The 26,266-nt window shown below is 45.2% G+C and overlaps 1 protein-coding gene across 1 annotated transcript in view; it reads right to left on the bottom strand.

Moving 5' to 3' along the window:
* LOC311223569 (microtubule-associated serine/threonine-protein kinase 2-like) overlaps positions 1 to 26,266 on the bottom strand; it is a 465,967-nt gene that overhangs the window by 97,454 nt on the left and 342,247 nt on the right. The window contains exon 6 of the mRNA XM_084308349.1: positions 25,996 to 26,081. Coding sequence (XP_084164475.1) covers positions 25,996 to 26,081 — 86 coding nt within the window. The remainder of the gene's footprint in view (positions 1 to 25,995; positions 26,082 to 26,266) is intronic.

Raw genomic sequence — 26,266 nt, 5'->3', positions numbered from 1 at the left:
ATGAACAGGACTTTTATATTCATCATGAGCAATACTTGTATATTCATTATGAACAGGACTTTTATATTCATCATGAGCAATACTTGTATATTCATCATGAACAGGACTTTTATATTCATCATGAACAGGACTTTAATATTCATCATGAACAGGACTTTTATATTCATCATGAACAGGACTTTATATTCATCATGAACAATACTTTATATTCATCATGAACAGGACTTTTATATTCATCATGAACAGGACTTTATATTCATCATGGACAGGACTTTAATATTCATCATGAACAATACTTTATATTCCTCATGAACAGGACTTTTATATTCATCATGAACAGGACTTTAATATTCATCATGAACAGGACTTTTATATTCATCATGAACAGGACTTTTATATTCATCATGAACAGGACTTTAATATTCATCATGAACAGGACTTTTATATTCATCATGAACAGGACTTTTATATTCATCATGAACAGGACTTTATATTCATCATGAACAGGACTTTTATATTCATCATGAACAGGACTTTTATATTCATCATGAACAGGACTTTTATATTCATCATGAACAGACATACATTTCCTAAACTAGAGCACTAGTCGCGTAATGCGACTCCTTCCCCTGGGAGACTGAACAACACAACACACACAACAGCAGGGACTTATTATTCTATTCACAATGTTCTGTCTCCAAGGCATCACAGAAAACACACACACAAAATCAGGGAACACAGATTTTATAAATTAGAGCAGCAGCATTTTGACAGCGGGAGGGAAGAAGAGAGAGAGAGAGAGAGAGAGAGAGAGAGATATAGAGAGAGAGATAGAGAGAGAGAGAACATTAGCTACTTCTGTGACCCTCAAACCCGTGGTATAAAGTCTAAAGCTGCTCCATTGAAAATAAATTACTGATTTTGTTCTCTATAGCCAAATGAGCTTTAATCTATAATAATAATAATAATAATAATAATAATAATAATATAATAATAATAATAATAATAATAATAATAATAATAATAATAATAATAAATTGGATTTATAGAGAGAAGCGCCTTTCTCAGACTCAATGACACACATAGAGAGAGAAGCTATATAAAAGATAGGGTAAAAAATATGAGTATAAATATATATATAGTAACAACAAAAAACAAAACAAAAAGGAAGCAGGGTGCTGTCCAATTGGACAAACAGTAACATAAAAATAAACAAACAAAAACAACGGGATCGGTAGTTTAAAGGAGAAGAGTCAGGGGGGAAGGGGGTGGGCTACTTGGGAGCAGGGCCGTGTTGCGCGAAGGCAAGTGTGAACAGGTGTGTTTTTAGGAGGGTTTTGAAGAGGTTGATGGTGTCAGAGCCTCGGCTGGAGGGGAAGAGGGAGTTCCACAGCCTATATTATCTATAGGATGTTGTTCTCAGATCTGAGTTCTCAATGTCACCATTTTCCCCAATTCATTGTCCAGTTTTTGTATTTTGGATAGAGTTGTGCATGTTCATTAATATATTTGGGGCCATCTCATGTGATGATGAGACGCCTTGTTGGATCTATTCTTTATACAAATAACATGTGGACAGCAGCAATACTGCTTTGTAATGACTTTATAATATACAGTCATCATACCTTCATGAGACTGATACAAATATTTATAACAATATTACCTACTGGGCCTTATAATTGAGAGAGGGAGGGATAGATGGAGAGGTCAGAAGAGTGAGATAGAAGGGGAGAAACAAGCAGAGAGAGAGAGAGAGAGAGAGAGATAGAGGGAGATTTCCATTTGATTAACATTAAGTGGCTGGTTTGATGAGAAGAGGAGACGATGATCAAATAATGATTATGGAAGAGTGATGGAGGGGGGGGGGGTCATAATGATATAATGATTGAAACAGAGATGAAGACTGATGAGAGAAGCGGAGAGATAGAGAGAGAGGGAGGGATATTGAGAGGGAGGGGGAGAAATAAAGGAATGTAGGGGGAGAGGAGACTAAATGAGAACTGAATGAAGAGTGATACAAAGATATGAGCTAAACTACAGAAAGAAAGCAAGAATGAAAGAAAGAAAGAAAGAAAGAAAGAAAGAAAGAAAGAAAGAAAGAAAGAAAGAAAGAAAGAAAGAAAGAAAGAAAGAAAGAAAGAAAGAAAGAAAGAAAGAAAGAAAGAAAGAAAGAAAGAAAGCAATAAATAATGAATGAAAGAAAGAGTATTAAGCTCTTGAGGGACTAAAGGGATGGCATGTCTGTGCTAATCTCAGGTCTGTGCTGGCGATCACAGTGGAGGATGAAGCAGATAAGAGCCTCAGTGATATTCACGCTCCACTAAAGGCTTATTGAACTTTAAAAGAGAGCTTTGAATGAGCTTCCAGGAGGTGGATTATAGCCCAGGTGTCTCATGGAGGACAGTGTCTCACCAGGTGTCTCAGGAGGACAGTGTCTCACCCAGGTGTCTGAGTAGATGACAGTGCATTGGCAAAAAAAAAAGATTTACAAATATTAAAAAAGTTATTTATGTTCTGGCAACATATTTTGGCTAAATATGCCTCGTTTTATAAATGTGTATTGATAACATAGTGCTGTAATTACATTTTCTAATAAATATGCATGATAGAGTTCAACAATGTGTGCTTTTATTTTGATATTCCTTAATTCCACATTGAAATGACGCAATACATTAAGTGTGGGGTCGCCAAAAAAAGAATCCTAAATAAAATGGGGTTGTGGTATAAAAAAGTTTGGGAACCCCTGATCTAAACAATGGTATATAGGGGCACAGCGTCACCATGACAACGCGCCAGCGCCACCATATTAAAAAATAAATAAAAATGTAAATGAAAAAAAAAAAAATAATAATTTCGCAGTGGACGCTAGAAACAAACGCATACATGTCTAATGTGTTTTTGTGTTCAATGTTCTAGACCAGAACATAACTTTAAATATTAATATCAGCCACCGGTATCGAATCCGGCTGTCAGTGTTGCCTTTCTGCCCCCCCCCCCCCCCAAGTCGAGACTCAGCACCAGGAAAGCTGTGCATCCAATGTATCACACGTAAATGTACACGGCACGCTATACTGAATGCTACGACAGCGCGAGGTCATTACCGAAAGCCTTGCATCCATAAAAAGTTGCGACATTAACCGGCTGAACATTCCACCAGGATGCATTATGGGAACCACTGGGTCTTTGTGGATTTTAATGACACAACCCTTACTAGATATAATGGCTCTGGCTGATCCTGGGTCTGGTGTTATTGCTGGGGCTGTAAAACAAATAATGTTTCTCCAGACAGCCATAGAACGCAATCCGTCTCTACAGCAGCGTAACCGACTCTGCCTCGCAGGCAAGAACCATGTCGCTGTAATATCGTGGTGCAGGGGCCGGACCGAATGACATTCTTTATGATTTCCCAGGACCCACATCTGTCTAAAATACCATTCTAGATGGACTGACATTACACTGACCCTGGATCTGTCGCCGGACATTACTCTTTATGCCGCAGTCTAGCCTGGGAGATGTTAAACTGACCGACGGTCTGTCCCTTCTGAAGAAATACATCGCTCTTCATAATTTCTAACCCTGACAGACAGAGACATTATAGTGACCAACAGTGTGTCCTCCTCACTGAGGTGCATTACTCTCCCTGAGAGACAGAGACATTATAGTGACCAACAGTCTGTCCTCCTCACTGAGGTGCATTACTCTCCCTGAGAGACAGAGACATTATACTGACCGACAGTCGGTCCTCACTGAGGTGCATTACTCTCCCTGACAGACAGAGACATTATAGTGACCAACAGTGTGTCCTCACTGAGGTGCATTACTCTCCCTGACAGACAGAGACATTATACTGACCGACACTCTGTCCTCACTGAGGTGCATTACTCTCCCTGACAGACAGAGACATTATAGTGACCAACAGTGTGTCCTCACTGAGGTGCATTACTCTCCCTGAGAGACAGAGACATTATAGTGACCGACAGTCTGTCCTCACTGTCCACACTGACCTGGAAAACGGCACATTCTAACATCTGATTTCACAGGAACCCAAATACTGTATCGTCCGTCTGAATATTTGGCCGAAACTCCTTTCACTTTGCAGCAGCTTATGACTGGAACGCTTTTCAAGACACCCTTAAACTTACAGTTCTTACTTCACTGACTTCACTTCACTTACTTCACTGACTTCCCTGATGAATTGAAAATGGGGGACCCTGATGTAAACAAGACGAAAGTCTTTCTCTGGTCTGCATCCCCTTAACAATTGTGTGTATTGAGCTGTACTGTATTGTACCCATTCTGCAATCTGTTAATAAAGTTTTCAATCAATCAATCAATCAAAGACTGCCTTCAATAATATACTCAACATGCTCTCAGTAGATCCCTCCTGCTCTTGCTGATACCCCAGTTTCACACTTGGGGTATCTTCACACTTAAAGGTCACTTTAAGAATAGTATAGTATAACTTGAGATTGTATAATATAGCATGTACATAAAGACCCAGTGCCTCATCCGTAGCTAACAGTGTATTTCACTACCACAGGACCTAGCATGTCCTACCATGCTATGTAAATAACTTATGTACATAAATTATACCGATATGCCCTACTCTGTTTACTTGTTTTATTGCACAATGTCGTTCTATTGGATTCTATTATGTTATTACTATTGTATTATGCACATCGTTGCGGGCAAGACCACCCGCATTTCATTGTATACTCGTATGCCGTGACAAATAAAACTCTTGACTTGACTTGCATACACCCTCTCACACACAACATACAAGCACTCATTCATCTTCATACTCGCACCTAGACACACGCACCTGTATATTATATATATATATATATATATATTTTTTTTGGGTCTCTTGGATCAGATCGACATTGTAAATAAGAAGCCTGTTCTTAATGTTTTATCTGGCTAAATAAAGGTACAAAAAAAAAAAGTATAATAATAATTCTGTTAGTATGAACAAAAATAATTACATAAAAATAGTGAAATAGTATGTACTAGGGATGGGCGTGAGTAATTGATGACTCAAGTACTCGCTGTTTCAACTGAACTTGAGTGGTTTTTGAGGGTGCTTGATTAACCCTTTCACTGCCACACTACAAAGGTTTAACCCTTTCACTACCACACTACAGAAGGTTCACCTTTCACACTACAGAAGGTTCACCTTTCACTACCACACTACAGACGGTCTGAAAGGGTTAACCGTCTGTAGTGTGGTAGTGAAAGGGTTACATTTTTTAAATTTGGTTACCACCAAATACGTCGTCCACCAAATGTGTTCGTTTGTGTGAGTTGCTGCAGAAAGCTGGAGGTTGGAAGCTGTGGAGCTTAATGCTACTGCAAGCACTACTCGAGTAATTCACCAGAGTAAAAACCGAACTGAACTAATTTTTAAAAGGCAGCTGACATAAGGAGCATGTTCAGTGTAGGGATGCAGCAATCCAACTTTTTCAGTCCCGATACCGATCCGATACCCATTGTCCACAAATAAAATAAAATGTATCCACTTTTTTTTATATATATATATATTTTTTTTTCCTTTTTTTTTTTTACATGAAACAAGACACACAATACAGTAAATAATAATAACAATAATGACAGTCCAGTAATTAAATCAGAATGAAAGTAGACTAAAAGACATAAAAATAATAAATACAATACATGGGCTCTTGCTCGCTCCCCCCCCCCCCCCCCCCCACAGGGCTATACATCCACTACTTCATTCAACATCAGAAAATTCCAGATTTATATGCGTTCCTTTATCTTATCCACCACAGCTACCCAGACTGCTATGCTGGCTTCATTAACACCTAAAATTCGTGCAGTAGATATCTCTAGATAAATCACATCGAGATAGGTGAGAATCCATACCTTCCGGCACATTTTATCCGGTTGAATCCAGCGTGACGCTATCAACTTTTTGGCAGCCGTAAGACCCGCCAAAATGAGTCTCTTTACATGTACTGGTCGATAACTGAGAAACATCATTCAACAACATAATTTTTTATATTAAAATATATTTTGTTTTTAAGAATTGTAAAGGATCACAAGTGTGTTTTTGATTTGTTGTAAACAAAGAGAGAAAATAAACTTCATTCATTCAATTAATAAACTGTATGCCTCACTGTCACTGTGTGGAAGAGACTGGGATCATTATTTTGTGCAAGGCAACATCAGGCTTGACTTAAAACATTACTTTCCTAACTTAGTGAAACTAAATGTAACAAATTAACACATAGATATAAATGTACTGAATGGTTTTTTTTTTTTATCCACTTTTTCTCCCATTTTCTATTTTTCTCCCATCCCAATTTCGTATCGTCCAATTCAACCCTCCCCTGTCTCGAACGCTGTTTCTTGCCTCCCACAAGCCGGCTGCAATGTGGACGAAGCCATACATAGCACTAGTCCCCTCCGATACTCGAGGTAGCAGCCGTCGCATCTTTTCACCTGCGCGGCGCGATCTTTCAGCGTCAGGGGTCTGCGCTTTGGAGGGGCGCCGCCCCCATCGCTTCTTGATTCTACTGCGCAGGCGCACCAACCGACCTGTAGGAGTCGCTGTCCACAACGTCCGATCCCCACCCCTCAGTTTTCCCTCCCCCTAATACTGCCAATAGACCTATCTCAAACCCTGCCCTCTTTTCTTGATCCTCCAATCACAACTGTCGCTTACCTCGGACAAACTGAAAACAATGTGGAGAGCTGGGCTCGAACCCAGCATCTCCAGCATTGGTGGTGAGTGCCTTGCCCACTGCACCACCTGGCCGCCCCCACTGAATGGTTATTTCTTATTTTATTTATTATTAAAAAATAAATAAAAAATTTGATTTTTTTTTTACCGATACCCGATCCAGCTATTTTACTGATATGGGCGGCCGATACCAATATCGGATCGGTGCATCCCTAGTTCAGTGCTAGGCTAACACTCCCTAAATGTAGCACTGAACGGCACAGGAAGTCCTTCATTCTGACAGCCATCAGACTTTACAATGCATCACTGAGCACAGATTTACAGTTACCATCTTCCTGGACTTTTACTTTTGAAACAACACTGTGCAATATTACACTTACTGTAGACTTCCGACTTAAAAAAAAATATTATAAAAAATTATCAAGCACTTTAAGCACTTCAAGGACCTTATGCGAACCCTGACTCATGCTGAGAAGGGCACTATATAAATAAAGTTTTAATTACTTTACTTACTTGATCTGGGAAAACCTTACCCGTGTCCATCCATAGTATATAAAGAGTAGACTAGTCTTTTCTGACTGTACTCTACCAGGGACTCTCTATGGACAATGCTACCCAGGCAGTGGAACTTAACAAGCGCCACAAAATTAGCCAATTACCAATCATCAATGTTTAATTACATCTAATAGCCGAGCCATGGGGTCGAGCAAAACGGGCAGACGGGCTGGCAAGCGTGTGGCAACTCACTGTTACCATGGCAACACAGCAGCACACAGCGGTATGGTGCTGAGGCTGAATACAGAGAGAGAGGGGGAGAGAGGGGGGAGATAAGGAGGTTGTGAGAGGGAGATAGAGAGAGAGAGGTGAGGGATGTATGGAGAGAAGGAGAAAAGGGGGAGATACAGAGAGGAAGAAAGACTGGAAAGTATTGCGGTAGAGAGAGATAGAGAGAGAGAGAGAGAGAGAGAGAGCGAGAGAGAGAACAAGAGAAGTGAGGGATGTATGGAGAGAAGGAGGTAATGAGGGGTTAAGGGAACTAAGGAGAAAGGGAAGGAGCAGTATGCTTGAGTAACTAAAGGGATGATCCGCTCAAAACATACTTCACAATGTTTTCCTCTCTCCTGTGTGTGAGTGTGTTCGCCACACTATGAGGCTATGCTAAATTACAGGTTATCTCTCAGTGTTGTGCGTGGGCTGAACGAACAACATCTGTACCGTTGCATTCCTTCGGTAAACAGCGTGTACTGAACCGAACTCTCTCTCTCTCTCTCTCTCTCTCTCTCTTAAATGAAAGAAGGAAGGATAAATGGAGGGTGGAGGGTACAGTGTGTGTGTGAATCTGGATGATGTATAAGGCTGCGTTCAGATCAGATCCTTTTTTTCTCTATCTTTTTAATTAATCTCTCTCTCTCGTGTCCTGGGGGAGAGAGATAAGGAAGTATATGAGATGAAAAGCTGTTGTGACATAGCTATTCCCGCGTGCGCGCACACACACACACACACACACACACACACACACACACACACACACACACACACACACACACACACACACACACACACACACACACACACACACACACACACACACACACACACACACACACACACTTATCAGTTTCCCTCTGGTGCTTTTATACACTGTCTTTTATCATACAGTCAATCTTGATGTGTGTCTTTGTGTGTGTCTTTGTGTGTGTGCGTGTGTATTTGAGTGCGAGTGTGTCTGATTTTGTGTGTGTGCAATGTGTTTGAGTGTGATTTTGTGTGTGTGTGTGTGTGTGTATTTGAGTGTGATTGTGTCTGATTTTGTGTGTGTGTGCATGTGTTTGTGTTTGAGTGTGATTTTGTGTGAGTGTGCGTGTGTGAGTGTGCGTGTGCGTGTGCGTGTGTGTGTGTGTGTGTGTTTCACACAGAGGCAGATGCCAGTGTGTCACAGCTTGGTGCGTCATGTCATGTTGAATAAAGTGGAGGAACACAGATGCCACACAGACACACGTGGAGGGAGACTCCACCCTGCGGAGGCAACCAGGGCAACGAAGCCACTGCTCCTCCCCGTCCCTGCAGGGCAGAATACAGACTCCACCCTGCGGAGGCAACCAGGGCAACGAAGCCACTGCTCCTCCCAGTCCCTGCAGGGCAGAATACAGACTCCACCCTGCGGAGGCAACCAGAGCAACGAAGCCACTGCTCCTCCCAGTCCCTGCAGGGCAGAATACAGACTCCACCCTGCGGAGGCAACCAGGGCAACGAAGCCACTGCTCCTCCCCGTCCCTGCAGTTCAGCTCCAACTCCATAGTGAAGTTTGCGGACGACACAGTGGTGGTGGGGCTGATCTCGGACAACGACGAGAAGGCCTACCGGGAGGAGGTTGAGGTACTGGAACGCTGGTGCCAGGACAACAGCCTGCTCCTGAACATTGGTAAAACCAAGGAGCTGATCGTGGATTATAGGAGAGGACAGCAGGAGACACACACACCACTGAGGATAAACGGGGCTACCGTGGACAGGGTGAGCAGCTTCAAGTACCTGGGGGTCCACATCTCATGGACATGGACAACACACATAGACTCAGTCGTAAAGAAGGCGAAGCAGCGCCTCTACCACCTGAGACAGTTAAGGAAGTTCAGAGTATCTGGGAAGATACTCCAGTCCTTCTACTCCGGAGCTGTAGAGAGCATCATTGAGAAGAATCATCGGCTGCCGCTCCCCTCCCTGAAGGACTGGCACAACTCCCGCTGCCTCAACAGAGCAAACAACATTACGAAGGACACTTGTTGGACCTGTTGCCATCAGGCAGGCGTTACAGGTGCATCAGAGCCAGAACAAACAGGCTCAGAGACAGTTTCTTCCCCAGAGCCATCACCACCTTGAACTCTAACATGCACCAATTATTCATACCTTCCCCTCCTCCCACACTGTGCAACATCCTACCCCCTCAAGTGCAATATCCACAGTGCAACACCCACCCACTACCGTCTGACACTGTGATTGTTATTTTGTATATTGCATTGTAACATTGTTTTATTGTATAGTATTTTATGTTTCTCTATAGTATTTTATGTTTCTGTATAGTATTTTATGTTTGTATAGTATTTTATGTTTCTGTATAGTATTTTATGTTTCTTGTATAGTATTTTATGTTTCTGTATAGTATTTTATGTTTCTGTATAGTGTTTTATGTTTCTCGTATAGTATTCTATGTTTCTGTATAGTATTTTATGTTCCTCTTTTATTACTTGTGTGATTTTATACTGCACCTTAAGTTTGAGTCCCAAATCTCGTATGCAAATATAATGATAATAAAGTACAATCTAATCTAATCTAATTGTATCGATACACCGAGGCCAAGTAGTTGCAGTGAGGTGAACAGACTGACAACTTTAACCTATTAGATAAAACAGATGATATATATATACATGTATTTATATTGCAGATGCTGACAATGTCTTCTGCTGGGGACCTCATTTGCTGTTGAAGAAAAGGTAATAAATATACCTTTACATTACATTTACATTTAGCTGAACGTTTTTATCCAAAGAGACTTACAAGTTCTGTACAACAGGTCAGCAGGAAGGGTACAACTCTGTATATGTATATTATTGTTTATATATATATATATATATATATATATATATATATATATATATATATATATATATATATATTTTTTTTTTTTTTATTAATATTTTTGCACAAATCTTACACATCTTCATGGAAGAACTTTCAACAGCATAACACCCCTTCCTGACAGGCAGCGACGCGAGCGAGCGTGATTGCGAAAATGATTAAAATGTATTCGTTTCAATCAGACTATCCTGACCTGCCGCGAGCGACAGCGAACTGAGCGGCGATGTCGTCCCCCCCTCAAATATTCGCTCGCTGTGTCTCTAGTTGAGCGATTACGCGGCCGAGTCCCGCCCCTAAACACTTTTTATTGGTCAATAATCGCAGGCTGCTTTCCCCCTGTGTGCTTCCAGGTAAACACACACACAGACACACTCGGACACGTGCCGCGTCATATCAGGACAGTGTCGCGCTCGATTTAATCTCCAGTTCGCTCGCTCGCTGCCTGTCAGGAACCGGTGTAACATGCAAAGTCAAAGATTTGTCTTTTTCTTTTTCTTATAGACATACAAAACCTACATAGGACTTATACAGACATACCAAAAACAGACATGGAAATTAAAAAAGTACTTAAAAAAAAAAACATTACTATATAATATATATTATGCATATATAACCAAGACGTATATACGTTACATTAAGTCCAATTCTACCTGCGATGCAAGTATGTGCTGCATCTCTATCGGGATGCCATCTTTCTCCATAGTGCATGTGAGAGGATGTGTCTCAGATATATGTAAGTGTGTGTGAGAATGTGTGTGAATGTGTGTCTCAGATATGTGTATGTGGGTACGTGTGTCTCACGTATGTATGTGTGTATTATTATTATTTATATTATATTTTATTTTGTGTGAACTATCCCTTTAAGTATGTAAAGTGCAATTAAATAGCTAGATTTGAATAAAACATGTCAATGTGAAGAGTACTGCGTGTACCTCCACAAACTGTACTCCGTCATTCTTTACATCTTTCTAAATGTTCCTTCCTTCCTTCTCTCTCCATCATGCAGGATCCACCTCCGTCATGTCAGACATTATTCTACGCATATGCTTGCTCATACACAGACATAGATGTGCAGAATAATACATGCATACTCATGCAAACACACAGACATAAACAAGCACACACATACTGTACACTAGGGGTGTAACGGTACGTGTATTCGTCCCACAACTTCAGGGTACAGACGTCACGGTTCGGTACATCCAGTACATCCATTATTATGTAAGGGATAATGTATAGCTACGAGGTCATTGTCGCAAAATAATTGACCGACAGAGTTTAGAATACCGAGGCGCCTCGCAGAGGTGTTTTAAAACGTCAGTGAAGGTCAATTATTTTGCGACAATGACCGAGTATAGCTATACATTATCCCGCTTATTACATGGCTAACTTACTAACAATATACATAATTCATTGTACACCATCGACAAGACGAGATCAAATGCAGACGCAGTTCTGTTCTGTCGCTCCCGCTGTCATCGCCGGGGCGGCAGCCGGCAGGTCTGTGGTCTGATTGCACTGATGACAGTGGGCTTGATTGCTACAGCTGCGCACAGCGGCCATTATTGTTCGGCAGAGGTCCGTTATAGAGTAATAACGGACCTCTGACGAGCGCTATTGACCAATCACAAGCAAGCATTTCGGCGAATGTGAAAACGCCATGTAATAAAAATATATAATCATAATTATGAATATTTTTTCCTGTTGTACCGAACTCGTACCGAACCGTGACCCCAAAACCGAGGTACGTACCGAACCGTGGCTTCGGTGTACCGTTACACCCCTAACATACAGACATGTTGGATAAATACAAAAAAAACATAACTATGTTATGTTATGACTAATAAATATCTTGATACACTCAAAATGGAGTCAAAATGGACCCCCAGCACTAACACACACACACGCACGCACGCACACACACACACACACACACACACACACACACACACACACACACACACACACACACACACACACACACACACACACACACACACACACACACACACACACACACACACACACACACACACACACACACACACACACACACACACACACACACACACACACACACACACACACACACACACACACACACACACACACACACACACACACACACACACACACACACACACACACACACACACACACACACACACACACACACACACACACACACACACACACACACACACACACACACACACGACTAGACTAGAAGGCGTCCTGGTTTAGCTAGCTGACTGCTGACGACAGCGCCGCAGGCCCTAGTGTTCAAACAGGTTTTATGACTGTGAGCCTGTGAAGAACATAATGAAAAACAAGAGTTCATCAGGGACACGTTTCAAATCTTCACATCGTCATACTTCACTCTGTGATTAGAGGCATCTCGGCGATGCGGACCGACCGGCAGTCCCAGCACCATGGTGTGTGTCTGCTGGGACCCACAGCACCAAGGCATGAGGCCCGGGGAGAGACGTCAACACACATGATCAACGGATCTCTGCACACACACCATGGTATATTTACCATTTACATGCGCCATGTACATTTCTCTCTCTCTCTCTCTCTCTCTCTCCTCTCTCTCTCTACCCCCCCCCCTCTCTCATACACTATCTCTCCCTCTCTCTCCCCCTCCCTCTCTCCCCTCCCCCTCGCTCACACACACACACACACACACACACACACACACACACACACACACACACACACACACACACACACACACACACACACACACACACACACACACACACACACACACACACACACACACACACACACACACACACACACACACACACACACACACACAGTCTAGCTGTGATGTGCACAGTATGTGGTTTTGGTTGTTAATTGGGTTTTGATGCATTGTGTGATTGTAGCAGTTAGCTACTGGTTGAAAACAACATTATACCAGATAGCTAACAGACTGCAGCAACACGCAAAGCTCACAGCATGAAGCCAGATTACACACGGCTAAAATTAACACAGCGTGGGCCATACAGGTTGAGAAACAAACACAGATCTAAGTAGATCCTGTACATCAGCGGTTCTCAACAGGGAGAGCTGCCAGGGGTGCCGCGAGATGCCTGATGGGAATGTTTCTTTAAGAATATAGAATGACAACTATTTAACTAAACAAATAGTCTATCTAGTGCTTCATGTGTATACAATAATTGCCTAATCTAATAACATGAACTAAAAAAGAAATCGATCAAAATGTCTTCACACGTTTCGTAAAGTTATTATAGAAACTTTACCAACTTAACGTCCGCGGCAGGTGTCATTGCTTTTACCAACAGATTTTCCAACGCATTTCCAGAGCAGTCGCATTCGTGTGACGTCACATCACGGGTCCCATCTCCGTTACAGAGCCGGCTCGCGGCTCTGGTCCGTTATCAAGGAAATGCAAAGCGATAATAATCACTAAATGCATTCAGTGCTGGATCTAATCAAATGGATTTATCGAGACACGTTATGGAAAGTTCAAGACCGGATCACACAGCTTCAGAAAAGTGCTAATTACACGCGACGGTGATGGGCTACTCGCCAAGTGCAGAACAAGTGAGTGCTGCTGTGTTATGATTATTATGACAAGTAACTCACGATGCAGCACTTAAGGTGTTGATACCATTCAGCACCACATATTTGTGTGAAGCTGGATTTTCATCCATGACAGCTCTGTAAACCAAATATAGGGCCAAGTTGAGCCTTGAGGATGACATGCGTGTTGCCTTGTCATCGATCTCCCCACGTATTGACCGTATCATTAGCCAGAAGCAGCAGCAGACCTAGTCCCTTTCGTGACTGTGATGCACCGAGTGAATCCACAGTCACTTGCTCCTAAATAGGAAACCAACCTAGATTCACCCTGAAGGACTGGTTCTAACCGAACCGTTCGTTATACAAGAATCACAGAGACATTTCAAAGGTACTCACAGTTGCACGAGGGTTTCGGACAGAGATACGGGATGGTTTGAAAGCTCGGCGTTGCTAATAAACATTGTAAATAATTGTTATAAACTGGTCAGCACTGCATTATTTCCGGCGTTGGGTGCATGATGCGCATGCGCTGTGATCACAACCAGGCAGCCAACGCCGGAAATAATGCCGTTTTGAGCAGTTGATAAAAATTATTTAAAATGTTTATTAGCAACGCCGAACTTTCAAATCTCTGTCTGAACCCCTCGTGCAACTGTGAGCACCCTTGCCATGTCTCTGTGATACATGTAACGAGCGGTTCGGCCAGAACTAGTCCTTCATGATCAACATACGTTGGTTTCCTATTGAGGAGCAAGTGACTGTGGATTCACTCAGTGCATCACAGTCACGGAAGGGGCTACAGCAGACCTCACACTGAGCTAGAAATGTCCACAATTTTTATTTTTTTTTGTATTTATTTATAATTTGAGACATTTTGAGAAATGGTCACACTAGTTATTTTTTTTGGAAAACAGTGCAGCTGCAACAGAGCACTTTATTGATATTTTTCTGTATTTAAAAAAATAAATACATGATTTTCTGTTTGAGAAATGGTCACACTGTTATTTTTATGGAAAACAGTGCAGCTGCAACAGATAGCACGTTAGTGATCCTTTTCTGTATTTAAAAAAAAATACATGATTTTCTGTTTGAGAAATGGTCACACTATTGCTATATTTATTTATACATTTAGACCTGAAACGCCTGCTAATAATGCATTATATAGCCTGCATATACACACAAATGTGTTTCCCGGTTTCAATGGGTTAAATAAACGTTATTTTGAAAGCAAGCACTTTTGTCATCATCACCGGAAAAGTCTTTACCGTATGTAGGGGTGCCCTGGAATATTTTTTTGGACACAGGGGTGCCTTGGCAGCAGAAAGGTTGAGAACCCCTGCTGTACATGGCACCAAGCCCATAGATATATAAATATATATAAAGACTAGATGGCGCAAGGCAGAGTCTCCCACATAGTTCACCGGTGGCCATCTTGCTACAGTTAACTACCGCTTTAAGGTGAGTGATCTGCACAAACAAAAATACTCTCAACTCGCTGAGGGATTTACAAATGGTTTGGTGTATTACAAACGTTATTAACGTGGCTATGATTATTGGCTTGGAATAATTTTTATTTACATATGAGTAGGGATGTCCGATATTATCGGCCTACCGATATTGGCATTAAAATGTGATATCGGAAATTATCGGTATCTGTTGTGAAGGATCAGATTAAACCGAATATATATATTTATTTATGGATATATATTGAATAGTATTTGTATATCGTTTGATATCCCTTGTATATTCCTTGTACATATACACTGAATATCCCTTTAGTCTACTAACAGCCCATAATAGTTTCATTCTCTCATTGGACAAGAACTTGGCGCCAGCAGCCAAGCCCCTTGGTTCAAGTTCAATCGTGCCGACGAACATGTCGTTACTAGCCCGGTTCCGCGTAGGAATACGTCTGGCGAAATACGAATGGTACTATTTGTTCACAGCGCATATATATATGGCGCAAGTAAAGTAGAACTTTCTTTTAGTCCCTTAGCCCTTAGTTCTTTACCCTCCAACCTAGTGGCAAGACGTTAAGCCTCACCCACGATACACGTGTGGTGCAGTATGGTCAACTTGGCCTCAGAATGGCATTGAGACATCGTGTGGATTAATAGTTGAATTGTCATAGTTTGGCACTATACCGTCGAGTGGGACGTATTTCTATTAAGTTAATAATAGTCTATTATGTATGGTGCATCGTTCGGTTAGAGTTATACAGTGAGTAGTACCCCCATCGTTTCCTCGCATTATCTAGAGTCTTAACCAGGCTGGGCAGACCACGTGTGGTGCTTTCATCCGAGGAGTTCTGGGCTAGGACGAGTGGACCTGCACATTGGATTACCTTACCCGGACGACGGCGAGCCCTACACGGCTTGGATTATCTACTTGCTTTGGGTGCTTTGATTTATGCCATGGATAACAGCCAACACTAGTGAGTGTTGGAACTACCCCCCGAGAGGAGTCCAGGTGAGACAGCGCTCTACCCCGAGTGAGGTCGCCTCACGTCTCTTCGTTGTGGACCGGCAGCTACCGTCTACAAGAGGGCCCAACTGTATTCATCTGTGGACCAAGGTTCTGTGGGCACCGTGTTCAGCACTCTGAATTCGCCCAAGAAATCGTTGGCCAGATGGGATATCGCCGGCGGCTCTCCTAACCCCCCCCCCCCCCCCCCCCCCTACTGACTTACAACCAGCAGGACCCCCCTTTAGTATATCCAGCTATAATCATTAAGTACCATCGCTATAGTTCCCTAAAGAACCAGGTTGTATACTTGCTTCCTGCGTAACCAGAGATTGGACATTCAATGTTGATTTGCCTACGAATACTAATTTGCCTTACAAGTGCATTCAAATCATAAATGTCATTAAGTGAACGTTGTATATACCCTTTGCTATATATTAAATATTCGACTTATACATTTGTGTGGACTTGGTTTCATGGTGGGAAAGTGTTCATCATATCTATATCATGTACTGTGTGGCCAGTAGTTAAAGTACATAAAGCGGTAGTGGTTTAATGATACCATACTTATCAATACAGTCAGGGAATTGTACCCCTCAGTTACAATTGGTCCTTCGAGCCGGAGGGTAACTAGTGTAATATTAATATAGTGTTATTAATATTGAAATGGCCTATGATGAACACTCCACGAAACGGTCCTCCTAACGTAGAACGCCCGCGGCGCAGACGACAGACACCTCAGTACTTAGAGGATTACGCTGTCAGTCAACTACCTAACCTTCGACAAACGGTAAACGTGGTAAAAGTAGAAAGTAAAATTATGTCTGACCTTAACGACCAGGTTACCCCGACCACAGAGGCCCTAGTGGGTTCTAATGTAACTGACCAAGCTCACGGTGGGGACCAGGAGGGAGCTGACATGCCTTTACCCCCCGCCAATACCGAAGAAGTAGTCCCCGACCAGCCCCGGGAGGAAGACAACCCTACAGAGAGAGAACTCTGCACGGAACAAGATGAGGAGAGCGCCGAGGAGATAGAGCTCCAGGACTCCCCAACGAGTACAGCCAGGAGCGGCTCACCTCTACAACCGTCTTCCCCCAGCGAAGCGGAGAGGATGCTATCACAGGCGTTCCTCGTCAGCCTGACAGCCTCTACCGAACGCGATCGACTCCAGGGTGAACGCGATCGACTTCAGGGTGAACGCGATCGACTCCAGACGCAGCAACGGAGCGAAGAAGAGCGCATACGCCTGGAGATGAGACGCCTTCAGACGGAAGAGAATATGGCAAGAGACCGAGCAGACACCCAGCGCGCCGCTGACGGTGCCCAAAGAGAGGCAGAGCGCGACCTCGCTCTCATCCAGCGCGAAACCGAGCGCGACAGACTACAGGGCGAGCGCGACAGACTACAAGCGCAGCTAATGGAGCAGCTGATCACCAAGGCAACACCCTCTCCCTCCGCCAGGGGTTCAAGGAACTCGTCGAGACAACAGTCAAGGGCAGCATCCCCTAACCGAGCAAGCGACCCTGAACTTGACCAACAGACCAAGCCTATACCCCCCGCAGACCCCCTTCCCCGACCAGTCCAAGCGAGACCCAGCTACAAGGAAGGAGCGGCATACACTGCGGAGAAGCTAAATAAACGACTACAGGATCTAGAGGACCTGATAGAAGAAGAAGAGGGAGAGGAGGAGAACCAAGCCCGACGACAGCACAGTACTCCACCGGACCAGGAGGTCCAGTACAGCCCAGGCTATACCCCCGCGGCGCTGCGCTACAGACCCCCGACTCTATTCACGGGTGAGCATGACGCACGACCAGCCCCGAGGAATAGCACCTGGACCAGCGGGCCATGGTACCCTGCCGGTACCAGCCCACAGAGAGGCGCAAGAGGAGACTCGCCTAGGAGGCCTCTCCCCCAACACTCGCCGATGTATCAGCCATCCACGGCGTCATACATTGGCACACCGACGTTTCCAGACTTCACCTATGAGAATCGAGCACAGTACACGGAGCTCCGGATGTGCTTAGAGACAATGATGGTGGATGTCGCTGATGAACGCCACAAGTATGCAATATTACTGAAGCACCTGAAAGTACCCCGAGCGCACAATATAGCGCTAGCCTATGCCACCTCTACGACCCCATACACCGCGGCTCTAGCAGCGCTGGACCAGAGATATGGATGTATATGGGATTACGTAATCCAAGAGATAAGGCATATTGACCGCCTACCCCCAGCAACAGACAATCGCTCATTAGACGACCTGTCTATAAAAATGCAGTCCCTGGTAGGGATGCTGGGAGCGCAACGAGAAAAGGGTATGCACGAGCTATACGCCAACTCTAACGTCGAGAGGATTTTAGAGAAGCTGCCACCCGCCAGACAAGAGCGCTTCAGGCGGCAGAGAGACCACCGTGATCCTAACGGTCCCGAACCATCCCTCCTCGATCTAGCCGACTTCCTGGCGAGAGAAGTCAGCAGCCTACGACTGGATACGTTCGTGCGGAGCACACCAAGCTCCAGAGAGGGACCCAGGAGAATAAACGATGGAAGAAGATCGGTGACTGTCATGCACCAATCAGAATCAGTACCGAGCAGTAAGAACCACAGTACCCCCTCGAGAAAAGAGAAGTGGAAGATGGTGTGCCCGTACTGCGAGAAGGAACACTGGCTGTCACAATGTGACCTGTTCACAAAGATGAATGCAGAAGAAGTGAGTCAATGGATAAAGTCCAACAGGCGCTGTTACCGATGTGCGCGCAGTCACATGGCAGCCGAGTGCCGCCTAAAGAAGAGGTGCAGTCGGTGTTACGGAGCCCACCTAGATGTCCTACACGACAGTAACAGAAGAAAGCCTGCACCTGCACCATCGAGCAGCACAAAGGCAAGAGTCATGTACATTGACCCCGCCAGCAGCAGCGGCGCCCAAGTGCTCTTAAAGGTAGTCCGTGTAACATTGAGCTACCAAGATAAAGTCATGGACACTTACGCCGTCCTTGATGACGGGTCAGAGAAGACCCTTCTCCTCGCATCCGCTGCGGCCCAGCTACCCTTCTCCTCGCATCCGCTGCGGCCCAGCTGGGACTGCGGGGGAGCGAGAACCAAATGACGATTCGGACAATAAGAAGAGATTTAAAGACGATAAAAGGCGAGAATGTCTCCTTCACTATCGCAGCAAGCGGGCAGCCAGAGCGACGGTATAGGATTACAAATGCTTTCACCAGCCAAGAAATAGGACTATCACAGTACACCTACCCCATCGCCAAACTGATGGATAAATATGTGCACCTGCGTCAACTACCTATCCCGCTCATAGACGGCGCCACCCCGACCCTGCTGATAGGCTCCGACCATGCAGACCTCATAGTCCCGATAGACCGGGTCCATACAGGACCCAGAGGCTGTCCTGCAGCAGTCGAGACCCGCCTAGGATGGACATTACAAGGCCCCCTCGCTAAATCTCTTAACCGAACAGCAGCCACTAGCTGCCTCCACTCCAGAGTGACAGAAGAAGACACCACTCTCCTGCAGCATGTCGAGAGGCTATGGACACTAGAGACAATGCCCTTTAAGAACGAAAGGAAAGACATTCGTTCTAAAGAAGACATTTACGCCATAAACCTCCTCGAGCAGGGGACAAAGAGAGTCACAGTCAGCGGAGTGATGAGATATGCAACTCCACTCCTGAGGTGAGAGGGAATGCCCACCTTTCACGCCACGAAAGAAGCTACGGAGCGGTATCTATTGAACACAGAGCGGCGCCTAGCCAAAGACCCCGCTCAAGAGAGTGTGTACCGCGCTGAGATTGAGAAGCTAATCACAACGGGACACGTGACAAAGATTGACATTAAAGAGGCCGATCAGACGACCGAATCATGGTACGTGCCGCACCACAAGGTCCACCACAACGGCAAGGATCGCATTGTGTTTAACTGCAGCTACCAGATCGGATCCCAAAATCTGAATAAAGAGCTCTTGCCCGGCCCCACACTCGGCCCCTCTCTACTAGGCGTGCTACTACGCTTCCGCCAGGACAAGGTGGCTATCAGCGGGGATATCAAAGGGATGTTCCTGCAGGTGAGACTAGTGGAGGAGGACAAGCCCCTGCTGCGGTTCCTATGGAGAGAGAGGATCGGAGATGAGCACCCCGCCATCTATCAATGGGAAGTCCTCCCTTTCGGAACTACATGCAGCCCGTGCTGTGCTACATTTGCACTACAGAAACACGTCGCAGAGGACCCAGCAGCAGATGAAGAGGTCCGACACAGTGTGAAGAACAGTTTCTACGTGGACAACTGTTTACAAAGCGTTTCGACTCAAGAAGAAGCCGAGGCTCTCCTACTCAAGCTACGCGCCTCTCTGATCAAAGGCGGCTTTGATCTCAGGCAGTGGGCCAGCAGCGACCCGCACGTATTGCGCAGCCTCTCCCCCGCGGACAAGGCTGCCAGCAGCGAGACCTGGATGGCGACAATCCCAGGAGAAGCCCAAGAAATGACACTAGGACTAGTCTGGCGCTTCAAAACAGACTCGCTCCACTATAGACACAAACCCCTGACCACGGAGCAGGGAAGGTCGACGGCGATACCGACCACCAGACGGAGTGTGTACAGAACACTCGCCAGACAATATGACCCGTTGGGATGTATTCTACCTTACACCACCAGGGCAAAGATGATTGTACGAGCACTATGGGACAAGGACCAGGGCTGGGACGACCCAATACCCGCACCCCTTGCCTCCACATGGAGAGAGTGGGAGACGGAACTCCGCTCACTCCCAGGCGTCAATATACGCCGCAGCTACTTCCCACCCACAGTGAGGCCAGAGACATGCAAGATGGATCTACACGTCTTCAGCGACGCCTCCGAAGTAGCCTATGGATCAGTGGCCTACTTGCGTGCCCAAGAGAAGGGAGGAGAGATACACACCGCTTTCATCCTGGCTCGCTCAAGAATAGCCCCACGAAAGCAACAATCTATCCCGCGTCTAGAGCTCTGCGCAGCCCTAGCAGGAGCGCATCTAGCCACGTTAATCCAACGTGAACTCACCATTCCGGTGCACAGAACAATCTTGTGGTCAGATTCCACGACAGTACTCACATGGATCAAGTCTGATTCATGCAGATACAAAGTCTTCGTGGGAGTCAGAGTCACCGAGATTCAAGAGTTAACAGAAACAGCGAGCTGGCGGTATGTGGACACCAAACACAACCCAGCTGACGTCATCACCCGGGGAATGTCCCTAGATGACCTCACCCGTCACAACATCTACAGTGACGGACCAGAGTTCCTCAAGCTCCCGGAAGAAGAGTGGCCTACGCCCACCCCATGGGAAGCGAGTAAAGAGGAGGCTGAGAACATGAAACCTATGATCTGTGGACTGAGCACAGTCGCCTCCACAGACCCCAACATAGATGATTGCATTACCCTACAGAGTGCGCAGCTAAAGACATTTCTGTGGCACCACCCAGAGATTCAGCCCACTGCCGACATTTCAGCAGCTGACTACGAAGAAGCAGAACTTCTTCTACTACAACGAGCCCAGAGAGACTCGTTCCCCGACGAGCTAGACTGTCTACAGGGAGGAAAGCCCGTCCCATCAGACAGCAGATTGCTCCACCTGGCACCCGAGAGCGACGCCCATAATCTCATCAGAGTGGGTGGTCGTCTGCGGAGGGCCCCCAATCTACCGGATGACGTTAAGTACCCGATAGTCTTGAACAGCCGACACAAGGTCACATAGCTGATCATGAAGAAATACGACGAGGATGTACACCACGCAGGAGCAGAGAGAGTCTTCTTCAAGGAAGAGAAGCAGTGCGACGCTTCCAGCGAACCTGTCTAGACTGCCGAAAGTGGCGCGCGCAGCCCAGCATACCCCGGATGGCTGACCTACCTCCCTGTCGCCTCCGACTCGGCGACAAGCCATTCCACTCCACAGGCATGGACTGTTTTGGCCCGTTGTATATAAAGAAAGGAAGAGGAACCGAGAAGCGGTGGGGTATTGTATTCAAATGCATGACCACCAGAGCGATACATATCGAACTCCTTCCATGAGCACAGACTCATTCCTTATGGCCTTCCGAAGATTCACATCACGGAAAGGAAAACCGTCTACATTGTTGTCTGATCACGGGACAAACTTCAAAGGCGGAGAAAGAGAGCTGAGAGAGAGCTTCCAAGCTATGGGCCCAGAACTTAAGACCCACCTCGCTCCATCCCAGATTGACTTCCAGTTTAATCCCCCGAACGCACCCCACTTCGGTGGAACCTGGGAACGAGAAGTACGTTCTATAAAGACAGCCCTGTACGCCGTGCTTGGGGCCCAGACTGTAGCGGAAGAAGTCCTAATGACAGTCCTCACGGAGATCGAGGGAGTATTGAACTCCAAGCCCCTCGGCTACGTCTCCAGTGATATAGCAGATGTCGACCCAGTCACCCCCAACACACTCTTGATGGGGCGGCTGGACCCCGCGCTACCCCAGACAATGTACAGGCCTGAAGAAGCGAACGGCCGAAGAATGTGGAGGTACAGTCAAGTACTAGCTGACAAGTTTTGGAACAGCTTTCTACTCCACTACCTACCGTCTCTACAGACCCGCCAGAAGTGGGTAAAAGAGAGAGACAATTTGACAGAAGGAACAGTCGTCATGATTATCGACCAGTCACTACCCAGAGCTATGTGGCCGGCTGGCCGCGTAAGCAAAGTGATCACTGGTGCCGATGGCAAGGTCCGAGCAGCTGAGGTGCTCGTCCAAGGGCGAACTTACACACGACCCGTGGCGAGGCTAATAGAACTGCCCAGACTCCCAGACACTATCGATGACGACCATGACCCCATGACTTTGTGAGTTGACTGACCCTTACAGCGGACCTTGAGTGGTAGACAGTGCGGTTAATCTGTCTCTGCTTAGCTAATTAGGTGGGACTAATTAGGGGGCGGCTGTTGTGAAGGATCAGATTAAACCGAATATATATATTTATTTATGGATATATATTTAATAGTATTTGTATATCGTTTGATATCCCTTGTATATTCCTTGTACATATACACTGAATATCCCTTTAGTCTACTAACAGCCCATAATAGTTTCATTCTCTCATTGGACAAGAACTTGGCGCCAGCAGCCAAGCCCCTTGGTTCAAGTTCAATCGTGCCGACGAACATGTCGTTACTAGCCCGGTTCCGCGTAGGAATACGTCTGGCGAAATACGAATGGTACTATTTGTTCACAGCGCATATATATATGGCGCAAGTAAAGTAGAACTTTCTTTTAGTCCCTTAGCCCTTAGTTCTTTACCCTCCAACCTAGTGGCAAGACGTTAAGCCTCACCCACGATACACGTGTGGTGCAGTATGGTCAACTTGGCCTCAGAATGGCATTGAGACATCGTGTGGATTAATAGTTGAATTGTCATAGTTTGGCACTATACCGTCGAGTGGGACGTATTTCTATTAAGTTAATAATAGTCTATTATGTATGGTGCATCGTTCGGTTAGAGTTATACAGTGAGTAGTACCCCCATCGTTTCCTCGCATTATCTAGAGTCTTAACCAGGCTGGGCAGACCACGTGTGGTGCTTTCATCCGAGGAGTTCTGGGCTAGGACGAGTGGACCTGCACATTGGATTACCTTACCCGGACGACGGCGAGCCCTACACGGCTTGGATTATCTACTTGCTTTGGGTGCTTTGATTTATGCCATGGATAACAGCCAACACTAGTGAGTGTTGGAACTACCCCCCGAGAGGAGTCCAGGTGAGACGGCGCTCTACCCCAAGTGAGGTCGCCTCACGTCTCTTCGTTGTGGACCGGCAGCTACCGTCTACAAGAGGGCCCAACTGTATTCATCTGTGGACCAAGGTTCTGTGGGCACCGTGTTCAGCACTCTGAATTCTCCCAAGAAATCGTTGGCCAGATGGGATATCGCCGGCGGCTCTCCTAACCCCCCCCCCCCCCCCCCCCTACTGACTTACAACCAGCAGGACCCCCCTTTAGTATATCCAGCTATAATCATTAAGTACCATCGCTATAGTTCCCTAAAGAACCAGGTTGTATACTTGCTTCCTGCGTAACCAGAGATTGGACATTCAATGTTGATTTGCCTACGAATACTCATTTGCCTTACAAGTGCATTCAAATCATAAATGTCATTAAGTGAACGTTGTATATACCCTTTGCTATATATTAAATATTCGACTTATACATTTGTGTGGACTTGGTTTCATGGTGGGAAAGTGTTCATCATATCTATATCATGTACTGTGTGGCCAGTAGTTAAAGTACATAAAGCGGTAGTGGTTTAATGATACCATACTTATCAATACAGTCAGGGAATTGTACCCCTCAGTTACAGTATCGGTTTATTATAATTTTTTATTATTTATTTATTTAACCTTTATTTACCCAGGCAAGCAAGTAAGAACACATTCTGAATTTTTTTATTGTCAAAAGTATGCATAATGTTGTGTTAATTCCACGACAAGAGATATGTAATGTTAATTACCTGAAATGATTCCGTTTATTATAATTCTTTTCTCCCCATTTTTCTATTTTTTCTCCCATCTCAATTTTGTATTATCCAATTCTCCCCACCCCTGTCTCGAACGTCTCGGTATCGGTTGATATCGGTATCGGAAATGAAGAGTTGGACAATATCGCTATATCGGTATCGGTAAAAAAGCCAATATCCCTACATATGAGTAAATCAACTATAGGTATGCAGTATAACTACATCTCTGACGTTTTTTAACAAACCAAACGGTTGAACAATGAGCAAGCTATGGTTATTTCAATAGTACATGCACTATAGACATTCATGTTATGAGTGGGCGTGCTACCCTGTAGCAAGATGGCCGCCATGTGGCAACGTCGGTCTCCGTTGGCCAGCAGTGCGGGTGAGCCATCTAGTCTCTATATACATCTATAACTACGCCCTCTAGAGGCCGTCTCATGAAGCTCTTAATACCACTCAGTGAGACATGATGAGCTGTGACTGACGGCAGGTACAGTATGACCTTGAAACAGCCTGACTGTACCTAATGTGTCCCTGTAGCAGTGAGCAAGGTATTGGTACAGTAGGAGATGTGTGTGTGTGTGTGTGTGTGTGTGTGTGTGTGTGTGTGTGTGTGTGTGTGTGTGTGTGTGTGTGTGTGAGAGAGAGAGTGTGAGTGTGTGTGAGAGAGAGAGAGATAGAGAGAGAGAGAGAGAGATAGAGAGAGAGATAGAGTGTGTGTGTGTGTGTGTGTGTGTGTGTGTGTGTGTGTGTGTGTGTGTGTGTGTGTGCGTGTGTGTGTGTGTGTGTGTGTGTGTGTGCATGTGTGTGTGTGTGTATATGTGTGTGTGTGTGTGTGCATGTGAGTGTGTGTTACCTGTATGCAGATGAGAGTGAGGTCTGGGTAGAGTAGGATGTGTGTGTGAGAGTGTGTGCGTGTGCGTGTGTGTGCGTATGTGTGTGTGTGTGTGTGTGTGTGTGTGCATGTGTGTGTGTATATGTGTGTGTGTGTGTGCATATGAGTGTGTGTTACCTGTATGCAGATGAGAGTGAGGTCTGGGTAGAGTAGGATGTGTGTGTGAGAGTGTGTGCGTGTGCGTGTGTGTGCGTGTGTGTGTGTGTGTGTGTGTGTGTGTGTGTGTGTTACCTGTGTGTAGAGGAGAGTGAGGTCTGGGCAGAGTGGGGGAGGTGCTGGACGTCACAATCAGACTCTTCCTGTTGCTGGTCCGACAGCTGGGGACACACAAGTACACACAGTTACACACAATCACCACACAGTTACACACAACCACCACACAGTTACACACAATCACCACACAGTTACACACAATCACCACAGTTACACAATCACCACACAGATACACACAATCACCACACAGTTACACATAATCACCACACAGTTACACACAATCACCACA

This window comes from Notolepis coatsorum, assembly GCF_963971535.1.
Source record: "Notolepis coatsorum genome assembly, chromosome: 2".
Classification (NCBI taxonomy): domain Eukaryota; kingdom Metazoa; phylum Chordata; class Actinopteri; order Aulopiformes; family Paralepididae; genus Notolepis; species Notolepis coatsorum.
This window is presented reverse-complemented; position numbering and strand designations above follow the sequence as displayed.